This window comes from Pipra filicauda, unplaced genomic scaffold (assembly GCF_003945595.2).
Source record: "Pipra filicauda isolate LSUMZ 115617 unplaced genomic scaffold, ASM394559v2 scaffold7_size6619720_pilon, whole genome shotgun sequence".
In the NCBI taxonomy this organism is placed as follows: Eukaryota; Metazoa; Chordata; class Aves; order Passeriformes; family Pipridae; genus Pipra; species Pipra filicauda.
The window spans coordinates 5,754,861-5,769,670 of NW_024104976.1; the positions used below are offsets into that span (position 1 = coordinate 5,754,861).

The 14,810-nt window shown below is 39.7% G+C and overlaps 1 protein-coding gene across 1 annotated transcript in view; it reads right to left on the reverse strand.

Annotated features, from left to right (window-relative positions):
* Nucleotides 1–14,810, reverse strand: part of LOC113998785 (thrombospondin type-1 domain-containing protein 4-like) — a 75,446-nt gene that overhangs the window by 38,554 nt on the left and 22,082 nt on the right. Inside the window, exon 3 of the mRNA XM_039390066.1 lies at nt 12,718–12,787. Within this exon, the coding sequence (XP_039246000.1) occupies nt 12,718–12,787 (70 nt within the window). The remainder of the gene's footprint in view (nt 1–12,717; nt 12,788–14,810) is intronic.

Genomic DNA, 14,810 nt, shown 5'->3' on the forward strand with positions numbered 1-14,810 from the left:
GGAACGCTATCTGGTCTGAACCCACTCTGAAGCAAAATTTATTTATTATAAAACCAGCAGTCCTTTGTAATCAAACAAATGATGTTTCACTTGTTTAGACTATTTCTTAATCATTTCTATAATGGTTCAGTACACCTGTTATTTTAAAATGCCAAAGACACTCATGCAGGGAACAACTAAAAACCAGTAGTCTGTAAGATAACTCAAGTTACCACTAACATAAGAAATATGTCATTATACAGAAACAGAAAGTGATATAACAGTGACAAGTGTCAACTTGCTGCAGAAAGAACTTTCTGGCTGCCAAACTTCACTGCAGCAAGAATTGGTTCAGATAAAATGATACTTTATATGACTGAAGGCAATCTAAAGTAATTTCACATCCTTTAATCTTCACAGTAAAAGAGGTCTAGACACGGTACAAAAAGGTTTAATCTAGCTAATTATGTAAGAACATAACAATAAAACTAATAAAAAAGTAATATTATAATGTCTTGTACTGATGTACAAACTCATCAGTACTACTTAGCTATAAGATGACAAAATTCTGAGATGGGAATTTCTGGTAGCAAATCAGGTTATGCACTTTTATTTTTAATGAAGGTCCCTGTTTTCTTACTTTAAGATGTGGGCTACAGATGAATCTTTAGAGGACATGACGTGATTAATGGTATAATCTACACAGCAAATCTACTATGAAAGACTGAATAAATTGAAGCTGCTCGGATTTAGGAATGGAAAACAGAGGGGACAATACTGAGTCTTCCAAACAGTTAACATAAATAAATACAAGGAGCTGTTCCTTTTCCCTTTGCAGCAAACTGTTCTTGTCTGTGGTCAACACACAACAGTGGACTCAAAGTTTACCAAAGGTGCCCTAAATTAGCCAGTAAGGAAAACTACTTCAGCAGAAAGGCAAACAAAGCAGGGGAACAGATTGCCTGAGGAGATCCTGGCAGCACTGAGGCCAATCCCAAAGCTCTGCCAGGCAAAGCCCTTCCACAGGACTCACAGGCCACTTCCCTTCCTTTGGTCCTGGGATTTCCAAGTTACTCTGTAGCCAGTAACAAATTCCACCACAGCCCTACGATACAGCCAAGAAATTCCAGGTAGCTACAGGAGACAGCTCAAGTATTTCAGAGCATTTCAGAAACACCACATATTCAGAGACTCCTGACACTAAGTCCCTCTTCCTCTTGCTTTAAAAACTACCCATTATAAGCATACTTTCTGAAGGGAAGAGTTTGAGCCTGCACTGGGGAACAAGTGAAACACAAACTGAACTCCTCTTGCCAAGTTAACTAATTTCTTTAATAGAATCACATAGCCTGCAAAAAGGGAGAGATAACTAACCCATTTAATCTACTTTCCCATAATTCATGACCGATCCCTTCTCTGGGTGACCTATTAATATTCATTCTAACTATAAATGCACCATCAAAAAGATTTCTATCTACTGCAAATTAATCAACAACCAAACATTTTGCTCTACAGACTCAATTTATTTTCCCCCTTAGTTTCCCCCTTTCTTTCTTCCCTGTATACACTTCAGTTATTTGTAAGTGGAAGCAACACATTTCACTATGTGCAGCTGTACAATAAACAATGCAAAGAAAAGTAAGAGAAGCTCCCAGTTGTGCAAGTGCTTGCAATTCCTACACCTGCACTAACTCCTATTAACCTGCTGTCAAAAATTCTTTATAATGATTGTTATGCACCAAGTATCTTCTGGTCTGCCACCTTTCCAACAGTAAGTGGCAAACTGAATCAAGGGAGGATTTTTAGCAGGGTAGTTGCAGTGTCACCCCTTCCATTACACATCAGCTCTGCATCCCCTTCTGGTTTTCCCCCAGTCATCTTGTATTTTGCTACTTTTCCACACAGGAGCTGCATTACATCCAGGTTTTATTCTAAGAGCTTGTTGGGTTTTTTTTTTGCAAAAACACACTGAATTAAACATGCTGCCAGTAAGTTGATGTAGACGACATTTTAAGTACAAAAACCAGTTTATCTCAAATTCCTGTAATTCAGCACTAACTCTGATTCCTGAATCAAAAATTGCAGCAAAAATTAAAAGAACACTAACTGTAGAAATGCAGTGCAGATTTCTAATACTGTCTCTGTCAGAATCTAGAAATAAGATCCACATCCTGGGATTTCAGCAGCAGTTGTTGTAACCATACTATGCAAGAATGTCCCTGAAGAGGAAACGTCACTTGAACTGAAAGCCACAAATACTTAAAACTGAAGTTGTTGTGCAGGAGCACAATGGCAGAGACTGCAGTACTGACCTGACAAACACTAATTTTAAATACTGTAGGATACTTCATCCATTAAACCACAGCTTACATACAAATTAACTGTTCAGAAAAGCAGGGGGGACAAGTGGATGAATCAGAGGCCCATCTACAGTATAGTACAGAACTGTGCTGTTTCTGACTGTGTGGAACAAGCAAAGATTTAGGGAACAGTGTAAGAACCAGGGCACATTCAGAGACATCCACAGACCCTCTGCTTCCAGCTAATCACTAATTTCAGGGCTTCCTTCAGCTAAACACCATATTCTTTTTCATAACCACCACTGGACCTATTCTGCATGAATACAATTAATACCCTTTTTAGCATATTTTTAATCTTGGCTTCCAAAAAATTGTGCATTTTAAATTGAAAAAGTGGTTTTCTTACCTCTGGTTATACCTGCAGCCTGACAATTTCGTTGTGTCTCCCAAATTACTTTCTTGGTGATAAACAAAGAATGATCATTCTGTATTCTCCACCACCACACCAGGATGTTTGATTTGCAATTGCTAACACAACCCACTTCCAGGATCTCTTTCTGGAATTCAGCAGTCCTAATCTGTCCAGTCTCTTTTTGTATGGAATTCCTCGTTCTCAGCACCTTTTCCACTCCTGCATTCCTACACGGGTGTGCAATGCTGCACACAGCACTCCAAATGTGAACTAATGATGGAATTTCACAGTAATAATGATTATAATGCTTAGTGACAGTACATACATTTTAGCCAGCTACATAATTAAGCTGCTATAACCACAGCCAATGTTACTAAGTATTTTGTAGATACAAAGCATGTTATAGCAATCCAGATTCAAAACTGAAAAAGGATACAAGGCAATGGAAAGCTTTAAACTTGGAGATATCTAAACCAAATCAGACATTTCAGGTCTTTTTTTTTTTCCAATTTCAGTTTAGATACAATAATATTATATTTCATAGATTTAATTTCTAACATGTCATCCAGTAATTCTTTTTCTGGTTAAATGCCCAGAATGTAAATGGATTCATGAACTAATTAATTACATCATATTCATAAATATACATCTGAAAGGGATATAACAGACATGCATGTATGTTCCACAAAGCTTTACAGTATTATTTTCACCCAAAGGCATGAAACTGTATCCAGAAGAACATTTTATCACCTGCTCAGAAAAACACTACCAATGGTGTTCCCTCAGTTAAATCACATCCATGTCCCGGACACAGAGTGGAATTAGCAGAAGCCAGTGTGTAATTTCTTATTTTCAGCTCCTACTGTCCTATGTGTCCTGTGCCTCCAGAGCAAAGAGCTCCAGTTCAGTTCATATCCCCCAACACCCTTCAGGTTTCAGGCATTTTTTCATTGTCTCTTCCATGGTCCTTCTCATGCCAGGATAACCCACTCTGTGACACCAAGCTGTCCCCATCACTATTAATGGGGTATCAAGGCACTTGGAAAACATGACCTCCTCATTTATTCCATTACTCCAGGGTCACACCTCCTTTATTTTATAGTTCTGACTGATTAAAGGTTTCGCTAGGGCACAGCCTGTCACAAAAGATATGCAGGCAGCTTTTATCACAGCCAGGCTCAGGCTGACTGAGGATTCAGAACACCAGTAAAAGAGTATATTGTTACTATTTAAAATGCATATGTCACGTCTGGGATGTGAGGAACACAGTATTCCTCATTCACCTTCAATTATTATATAAGTGATCAAAGAACAAGCCACAAAGTAAGAGCTGGACTTGGCCTTCTTAAAATTTCAGGAGTGTGAACACAAAAGCAGGCAGAGTCCCAGAAAGGAGACCTGAACTGCTGCTGAGAGCAGAGCATGCCAAATTCTCAATGAGCTGGGGAAATGATAGTTTAGTTTTAGAACCTGTTCAAGTGTAACATTATTGTATTTCCCTGCCAGTGTTGTAAACACATCTATGGAACTCGTTTAATTCCTTCACCAATCTAAGCATCTTAAAGGCATGTTCTTCCAATATTAGCTCAGCTGATTTCCAATAAAGACCATACCTATAAAGCCATGATAATTTCCCAGCAGAAAGTCTTTACAGTCCACTTTATACATGTTCATTTGAAACAACCATATTTTTTATGTCTTTTATAAGAAAGATGTGGAACTTTAGTGGTTTGATAAAAAACAATCTACCAAAAAACCCCTAAAACTTGCAGATAACTTCTCGGATCTCTCAAGACTGGCAGAAAAACGGGGCAGGGGCCAAACAAAACATCATGACACAATGTGTACATGTCTGCCTGGTTAGTGTGCTCAGCTATTTTAATCCTTCAGTGCATTTTGGAAGCCTTTAATCAGAGAAGTAGTAAACCATTTGAATTTTACAGTACGTGGTAAGTGTAAATATTACCAGCTTAAACGATTTAGGTTTCCGTTCTTTGTATAAAATCTCTGTCTGAACATCTGCGCCTGTGAAGATTAAAGGGCTAAAAAGCCTGGAAATAGAAGACCTTTGTATTCACAAGTCACTGAAGGGAGTTACAATGCCTGGACAGCTTCACTGCCCCTTCAACCAACTTTGACCACATCTGAAGAAACTTTCACATTATTTGAATAGTCTAGAAAGTAAACAGTTCTGGAAAAAGTCAGGACAGTTTTTGTGCCAGCAAAGCTCGAAGCTTCCCCCAGTCTGGCTACTTTTTTTCACACCAAGACCACCTCCATTGCACTCTGGGAGCCCAGTGTTTTGAGGGAGAGGTTTCTTCCCATTTTTCTGTGAGACCATTAAGTGTTTTCAAGTGACAGATGGTTCACTCCTGACCTCACTTCCACCAGTTCCACACAACCACTCCTTATCAACAGTAGGATTGCTTCTCATTTACAGGAAGGTAAAGATGATAAGCATCAGGCCCTCACTATATCACAAATTAGGCTTCTTTATTTTTTAAACGATTCCCTCATCCTTAACTATCACTTGTGATCCAAGTCACTCAGCTTGCACTACCCTTGGCCTCCTCCAAGTCAGTCATCTACAGTTGTGACAAAGTTGTTGCCATTCTATCATATTTCTACACTTAGAAAAATTCTTTGGGATCCACATGTGGTGGAAATACACATTTGATGTGTTCAGTAACAGACATATCACATCCTCAGATCTCTCAGTGAGTCACCCACCCATCACTCCAGCAGCAGAGTGGACAAGCTGGCATAAAACAGAAGGCAACATTCCCCAACAGAAGAACTCAACTGTGAATCCAAAAAGTTTCTCATCTTTATCATCACTCTGATCCACAGCTCAGACAGAATGCAATACTGCTCTGAAAGAAGATGAGAAGCTCATCTATGACCCTGTAAGATCACCTGCTCTGGAATCCAAATGGAATTAAGATATTTTCTTTTTTTTTTTCCCAGAGAAGCACAGAACTCCTGCTCTGAGATTAAAGAAGTCAGTATTTTTTAATTTAAAAATTAAAAAAAATATCAGTGGTCCATGATAAAGCAGGTTAAAAATAACAAAACCAATGGCCTTGATTTTTCAAAGAGTGTATTCACATAAAATAATGTTTCCCTATCCTGCCTCCTTTCCCCAAACAAAGAAGAATTTTATTCCCTAACCACTTTAATCTACAACATCAAGGACAGGGAATTAGTAGGCAGAAATAGGAAGAAAATGCTGCTGTTGTAACTATTCTGTTGCACTAAAAGGCTAATTTTAAAGAAAAAGTCTTGTCATGGACTAAATCACCTCTCCTATTTCGTGAAGGTCACTGCAATTAGAACATCATTAGCTAGAAAGACTATTTTACCAAAGTTTTTGAATGGAACAGCATGTATATCTACACAGTTAAAATCCAAGCAGCCGTGCTGAAGGCAGGCAAATGTACTGCCCAGTGGAAAACTGCAAGAGGAATGTGGACTCCCTTTGAGTTGGAGGCGTCCTGTGGAACTAATGTATATGTAAATACCATCATAATGGACAGCAGGTATCCTATAAACAAGAAAAACATTACAGGGAGAAGAAGTGTGACACCTGTACCCGTTTGTTGCACAGGAAGAGCAGACCCAGGGTGACTGAGCCGCTCTAGGAAAGTTCAGTTTCGTGTGCACAGCCCAGCAGGACAGAGCCCAGAACTGTCTCACAGGTCTGTCAGCAGTCTCAGCTCAGCCAGCCCTGACACATTACACACCTCAGTCACCACTGCCCTCAGGGCAGAGCTTTACCCTCCCTGGATTGCAGGGAGGAACAGGCCTTCCCTACGGCCTTCTGCTTCCAAGGATGGGGAAAAGCAAAGTGGGGACCAGCTGTGGCGGAGATCCCACAGGACTCCTGAGAGCTATTAGGCTTTAGCTTTAGCCCTGATGTCTTGGCCAAAAGCCAGGCTTAGATATTAACTACTTTGTCTAACTCCAATGTCCTCCAATGTTTCAAGGCTATAGATTTGCTTCACGCTCCACACTGTCCTCTGTCATAGTGTGTTCAGATGGACTGGGCAGCTGCATCCCCTTCAGTGAACACAACAGTGACTTTTATGGGGTGTGCTACACCATGGAAATGAAGAAACATTGTCATCCACTGTCACTATTACAATATAAATGAAAGTGTTGGATCTCATTCATACACAGAATTTCCTATATGAATCCTAAACACTACATCACAGATTTAGTAACCCAATTCTTGTCCCTTGAAACAGTACTCAAAGTTATCACCCTCTTTGCACACTCTCCCTTTACCTTCCCACTTACAGCTCCATCACCCACTTCCTACAGCCCAGTAGAAGGAATTATTCCTCCCATTTTAAGCCTTTTGCAGCAGTGCAGTGTACTGGAGCAGGCCAGTCAGACTGTCCAAGAAAGCAAAGATGGAAAACACAAAGATGAAAATAAATCCGTGGTGTATTTCGTGACCAAACTCGTCTCCTTGCTTTTGCCCCTCAAAGTAAGCAGTCCAATAAACCTAAGAATATGTCAGAATTCCTTTAAGTTTTAGCATTTCATTTTACTTGTCACATATAAATGTTCCATTCCTAGGACAAACTTCAGGAAGGTACATGACTTCTAGGAAAAAGGTCTATCCTATAGCAAATAAATGTAATGTAAAGCAATTTTAAAACTCTCCTTAAAGGGCATGGGAGCAGGCAAGCAGGGAAATTAAGTATTTTTAATCAATCATCTTGTCCTGAAGCAAAGGGAAAGTGCAGAGAACTCTCACACAGTTAACCCACAGGGACATATAATTTGTTTAAATGAACTTCTGATAAACTCATAACTCAATTTCATGTATTCTGCCAGCAAAATCAATACACTGCTACTATATGGTGGAGAAAAAGGAAAACAGAGAAAGGTGAAAAAGGCAAAGAGAGGTAACTCAGAAGCTACTCCTTCTAGAGGTGAGGAATACTTGTGTGTCTACTGAAAAGAAACCAAAAAAATACCAACCCACTCCTCCAGGCAAACCAGAAAACATCACCCTCTCCAAAACCCATTATACTACAGCTGGGTAAACTGCTCTGAAGTAGATGTTAATTGTAGAAATTCCCTTTTATGAACAGAACTGCTATCTGAGTAATGTGGGGGCTTGGCCATTACACTGCATTGCTGCTCAGGCTCCATTCCCACAAGGAGCTGAACTGCTCTAACTGCTCACCACGACCAAATGAGGGACCTTGGTCACCTTTTCCTACCCCCTGTTCCTCTCTTTTCCCTCGGATTTTGCTCCTCTTCTATTCCTTATTTCTCTTGACTTAGCAGTGATGACCCCTCAACAAGCATAATTGAATCCAATACAAGAGAGGGGAAAAAATAACCACAAAAAACCCCAATGACACACATCTTACAGCATATTAATCTCAAAATTTTGTGGGGAGTATAGTCACATTCACTTAATAAATAGCTGCTTCTCCTGGAGACATTGTGTGTCTGATAGCAAGGTAAAAAACCTGCTTTATTTCTTCTTTAATTTAGAGCCAGTATAAAGGAATTATATTGAGCCCAACAGGCTCAAAATTCTTCAACAGTAGGGTAGTGTCCCAATCAAAAACTTGTAAAAATAAATCCTGACACTGCTTCCAGACACTGAAAATCAGCTTTAGATACTGTAGCTCCATTGAAGTCAATATTCATCTACAACTGAGTGACAAAAAAGATATGCATAAATTCAAAGCAAGTCCATTGCTTCAATGCTAGCATTTAGTACCATAACTGAGATGTTCAAACAATGCAATATTTATGTCAGAAATTTCATTTGGACAGACTTTGCTACTATTTACATTATCAGTTTTACTAAAATGAACACAGCATAGATATAACCACAGCTTACTGTCTTAACACAGCAACACATGATTAGTCAAAAATCCACCCAGGAATGACTTCTGTAAAATTGGGAATACACACTTCAGTGGTTGTCTAGGAGAAGGAGTGCTATGTTTTATAGTTTTACCAGTCACTTAATCAGTGTGACACTCATCAGACAAGGTTAAATCTCAATACAATAAGCACAGGGAAGGAGAACAGAGAGTTTCATGAGCAGCAGGAGGGCTGTTCACATGTCCAGCACTGATGGACAAGGAAAGTTAATCATTCAAATATTAAGAAAGATTTCGGTTTAACCAGCTGCAGAGAGCTTGGCTCATTTTAAAACGCAATTTGGTTTCACAAAACATTTCCCCCTTTTTTTGCTATTATTGACAAGTATTTTGGCCTTACAGGAGTACACTTGATAATACAAATTCTATACTATGAATGAGGAATAAATACGTTAGATCATGAAAAAAAAGCTTCTAACCAACACTATAACCCCTGTTTCCAACAAGAAACCATAAAGAGTCTTTTGCATAAAAATTTTCATTTCTATTTAACAAACATACCATATTTAATGTATTTGAATTACTGTACAAACCCGTGCCATTTACAGAGAAGAGATTAACAAACAGAGTAGTACCCTAAACTCAGATATAGGAAGATACAAGGATGCTCTTTCAGTTTTTGTGCACTTCTGACAGCAGAGACAGCATTGTTTAAAGTAAATAAACACAAAAGCTATTTCTATATAAAAATCAGGTAGCCGGGTATTTCTGAAACTAGAAACTCTGTATTGGTAAATTCTGACTTTGTATGTCAGACAAGCTTCCAAGACTGTCATTTAAAAATTATAAGGCCTAAAAGCAGAAAACATTGCCCAGTCAAATGTTTTCCCACAACTTTCCCCTTTGGTTCTGTCATCTCCCCAAGTCTTAATTCCACTATCTGCACTTCCCTGCTAGGGAAGTAATTTGGCTCATTCTTCCAGCTAACAGTCCCATGCTGTCATGCCAGAAACAGATTTTTGTGTGTGCATCTGAGGAAGCAACCTGCTGAGTTCTGCTCTTCCAGAATCTGTTGATGCAATTCCTCTTAAAATTAAAAAATATTAAAAAAAAATACTGCTTGATAAGACAAAATTCTTTCTTCATGTTAAGCTCCTAAACATATATCACTAAGTCAAGAGTAGCCAAATGGTACTTTAAACAGTTCTAATACACTGAAGCTAAGTAAAAAACTCCTACAAGTATGAGTTAGGAAACTACAAATAGATTTTTGTTAAAAAATCTACATTAAGTAAGCTTCTCTGAAACTAGTGTGACTTTAAACAAAGAAGAAACAAAAGCTTAAAAACTAGCAAGATTTTAAAAAAACCCAACCGAACAAAACAAAACAAACCAGCCCAGAACACAGTATTTCCTGATGGTTTTAAGCACACTCAAGTCCTAAAAGAACAACATCTCAGCTGAACTGTGGGTGTGTAGGAGTTACAGTGGATTTCCATCAACTGCTTTGGGGATTGTCCTGGGTTTTACTTCATTTTCCCAAAAGTTTTACTGTAAGAAAAACATCTAGACTATTTGGAAATATTTTAACAAATTACTCAGCCAAATACCCAAGTCCAATTCTCTGATTTTATTTCCCTGTCCACAGCTTTCAGAGGAAAAATAACCATATGCAGGGTGCACAAGGCATAATCCATATTCTCCAATACTGCAGGTTAAAGCATCAGTCATGCACACATTCTTAACTCTTAGCTGCAAAATCAACACACAATAAGGACTGGGATATGGTCTAATGTTTCATTAGACTTCAGCAGTAGTTATTTAGTTTCCACATTCTGTACCCTCTGAGTGTGTATACGGCAGTTACCAAACACCACTTTTGTTATTCACTATTTTGTTAAAATGCCATATTGTTCATCAAATCCCTGTCTCCTCCTCTCCCTTCCTTCCTGAAAAATCCAACCTCCTCTCACATGGAAGGAACTCTGCCAGACAGCAGAGACATCCACCCAGAAATACTCAGGAGATGCTGCCTAGGGATGCCAGCACACGCGTGTCCAGGTTACTGCAGGAAAAGAATGGAAAGAACTTCCAGAGCTACAAGCTGGGAACCCACACCCCGTTAAAAACATGTCCTTCAGAGCTGCCAACAGCCCCTCTAGTCTGGAGCTGACAGGTGTGCCAGAAGGCTTGTGAAAAGTTTAACAAACACAGGCTTCAAGACTAAACACAGTTTGGCATGAAGAGAATCCTCTCAGTGGTGTAAGAGCTCAGACTGACAGGCAGCCTCGGAGCCTGCGTGAGACCGTCCCCAGGAAACTTGTGCCTCTCTTGTTTGCAGCACAAAGCAGGGCTCCAAGGTGGTTACCATGCCCCTAAGTCCCTTTAACTAGAACAGAACACACTCCAGACCCGTGGCATTTCTCATTCAACTGAAAACAAAGAATCTGATTTTATCTAAATTAATTCCGGGGCTTCCCAGAATGAAGCAATTGTTTCTCTGAGTTACTCTATTTTAGTTAGTAGATTTATTCCCCCTAAAGCTATTTGGAAGCTGGATTGCAGCATCTCTCCACTGCCAGTGTTACAAAAGAATGTCTAATCAGGCCGAGTACTGAAAGCAGAGCAGCAGCATGACCATCTCAGCTGCAGGACAAAAGAGAAGAGATGTAAGATAGGCAGGAATACTGTGTTGTAGAGCAGTTAAGAACAGAGCCCCTGGACAGCTTGTGCAGACTGGACAGTGCCAGTTTGAGACTGCATCACTACTGACCTCATTTAACTTGTCTTACAATTAGGCTGCACAAGGAGTTAACAGGACATCTGTGTTCTTCAGGAACTGTGACTATCAGATGCCTTCAGGTTTCTAGTCCATAACTATGAGGCTATTGCCCAAATAATGTTTTACCCTAAAGATAGCATAAAAAAAAGGAAACCCAGAAAATGTGCCTTTTATCTCCTTTTAAAAGTACAGTTTATTAAAAAAAAATGCACCTTGCATTATTATTTAAAAGTCTATATTAAAAAGCAAACTTGTTTTTAAATAGGTTATTTGATACCTTTAATAAAGTTGTGTTTGAATATCAACTAAGAAATGAGAACATTGATATAAGGTCACAGCCCATAAAGAGACAGAACAGCATTCAAGGGGTCTCACCTCAGGTCTCTGGCAGGATCACAAACACCTGCACATCATTCCTGACAAACATTTGTTCAACACATTCACAGAGACCTCCATCATGGAAATTCTAAATATTATCCCATCAATATCATCTATTCTTCTTTATATCCTTACCATGAGAAGTTTTTTCTAACATCAAACCTAAGTTTCCCTTGCCTCAGTTTAAATCCATTTCTTCTCATCTGCTCCACCAGACAGAAAGAACAGCCTTCTCTTTAGCACTCTAAGTATTTGAAGATTATATCTGCCTCTGCCACCAGTCTTCTAATGTTTAGAATAAAAAACCTGAATTCATTTAAACTTCCCTCAGAGGTAAGATTTTAAAATCTCCTGAAGACAGTCATTGCTGGTCTGTGTTCCTCTCCAAAATGTCCACTACTTTCCTGAACAGCAGTGCAAAACCCCCGGTGCTGCAGCCCAGATGTCAGCAGTGCTGAGCAGGAGGGAAGGGTGCAGGCTGCAAACCCCCTTAGGGACGCCCTGGGAGTGAACCAAGGAGTGAACCATTCACAGGAGCACAACAGGAAACTTCAGCAGCTTCCAGCTCCAATCTCTACCAATGGAAATCTGGCAACAGAGAGGGCTCTGGGTCCAGCTTCTGTTCCAGACATTTCTGTCCCTGTAAGAGAATGAACTACCTGTGAGCAACTGGGTGGTTCTCCAATCACTCCATGTCTGAGTGCTGCTCTCACTGACAAGAATTCTTTTTCCCTTGTGTGTCACATGATGAAAATGCTCCAAAGCTTCAGTAACTATGTGTGACTTACAACACTTCATACAATTACTCAGCTAATTAACCATGATGAGCCTCTTTCAACCAAGTATAATTCATAAAAATAAAAAGAAACGACCCCACACACACACACACAATACGGAAGGCAGTTATTGCCAGAACTTTATTCAGATTGCATTGCTTTACACACCTTACTCTAATGTTTTCTACTGTTATCTTTAAGTATACAAGATCTGAATGTTTCTAATGCTTACCTTTCTGTGTTCAATTGAAGGCTGTGGGATGACAAACTGAAATCCCAACACTGCTAGGGAACTGAGAAGTCTGAAAAGGCAAACAGTGGAACAGAACATATAAATACCACTAATACAAACTGCACATCTACAACCTATTTACAGGGTTCATACTGCAAGAAAATATTTAGATACTTGAAAACCATTACTAACCAAAGCAGACTCACTAACCTATATGAAATGTCCTGATGACATTCTATTCACAGCAGACAGTACCAGGGCCATACATAGAAAGTGCACCAAGTAGAATCCATTGACAGTATTTCACATAACTCCATGTTTAAATTAAAATATTCTTGGCCGGGCATATTTTAACACCTCAGCATTCAGTGTCAGACTGACATATGCTTTGCAAGTTTTCTAAAGTGTTAAGTAAGAATTCACCCATCTGTGGACTAGGTCTGCTTCTAGCTCTGGCTCCTTGCTTTCCAGATGAACATCCCACCTCCAGCACGCAGGGAACATGGAGAAATAGGTTCTTCCCCAGCTGCCTAACACTTGTGAAAACTGAATAACCTAATGAGCACAGAAGGTGAAAAGCAGCAGACACAGCCCACCAGAGACTCAGGATAAGCAGCCAGGCATCACCCCAGTCACCACATCTTCAGTCTGAAAGGAGTCATAACGGGAACCAAGCCCAAAAAAACTCTGTTCTGTCAAGCCTCACCCCCATAATGACTCCTACGAGCCTGTTACAAGTTAGGCACAGTTAGCTCAGTCTTTTGTTTGCCATAATTTGCAATGGGGACTGGTTTGCCCCCTTCTAACAAGCCACTCCATAAGAAAACGTGGACAGGTATGAGAAATAGGATCAAGGTATCTTTATTTCTACCAGGAATTTGACTTTTCAGTCTACAAAGAGTATGTTTCAGACCCTCTCTAAAGGGGAAAGCTGCTAATGATTTGCTGAATTTCGATGCAGAAGTAAAACTGATGGATTTGGACACAGAATACATCTGCAAACTAATGGACCAGACAAAATCCAGCTGTGTTTCCTACTCACAGCTCCCTCCTTTGCTCCCTACACAGTAACTCTTTAAATATTTCTCATTGTTTCAGGTATTTGCTGAGACAGACCTCCTAAACAGAAAGGGCTTTTTTTAATACTAAGCACTGCATTACCACCAATACAAACATTCTTCTACTAGGGAGAACGTTTTTCTTGAGTTTTCTGTTTGTCCTTGCCAACATACTGCAAAAGGAACCAGTAGGCAAGTATTGATTGCACATGGCCTATCATCACCTCATCATCTATGGCCCTCTCTCTCAAAGCAATAAACCAATTAAAGGCAAGAAAAAGTCATTACTTCTTTACTGCCAAGTCAATTTGGGGGGACGGGGGAAAGCAGCACTTTAAAAAGTGTGTTAGAAGGAAGTATTATATTGCACAAAGCTATGATAAAACAAAATACTGAGGAGGTGGCTGAAATCAGAGCCAGCATAAGGCACTACAAAGAAATCACTCAGAACATGCAGTTCAGAGCAGGGCCCAATCACACAAGGGTAGATGGAAGCCAAAGGCACGAATGAATAAACTGATCTGCAAATCCCACCTGAAATTAAAGGAAGAATCAGAATTCAGACCTCCAAACTGCAAAATGACAGCATCAAGTCTGTCTTCAGCTTCCCTTTTCCAAGTGCTCAAGTGATCTCCTCACTCTTCTCAATGAAAAATGACAAGCATCTAAGTAGGTGGAGTGCAGCCTGTGACAGGCCCAGCCCACGTCCTCTGCAAATTATATTTAACTTCCTTTTCAGAATCTCCCTACCTGATCCCTGCTCCCTTATGGCTTCTACTCTCTATAATCCCTCAGAGCATGTGAAAGAAAGTTCAAACTTTGCAGAAGGAAATGAATGCTTTCACCCTCAACAGGACAGTCAGTCTGACTGACTACAGAGTTCCATGTGTAAATTCTTCTGAAATCATGCACAAGGTTGTGAGTTCTGAACTGAATGAGAGCTGTAATCTTCAAAGCAAATTACTTACCAGATTAAAGTTCTCAGTTCTAAAATGCAAACTTGTAGTGTATGTGTGATTACTCCGTGCCAAGCCT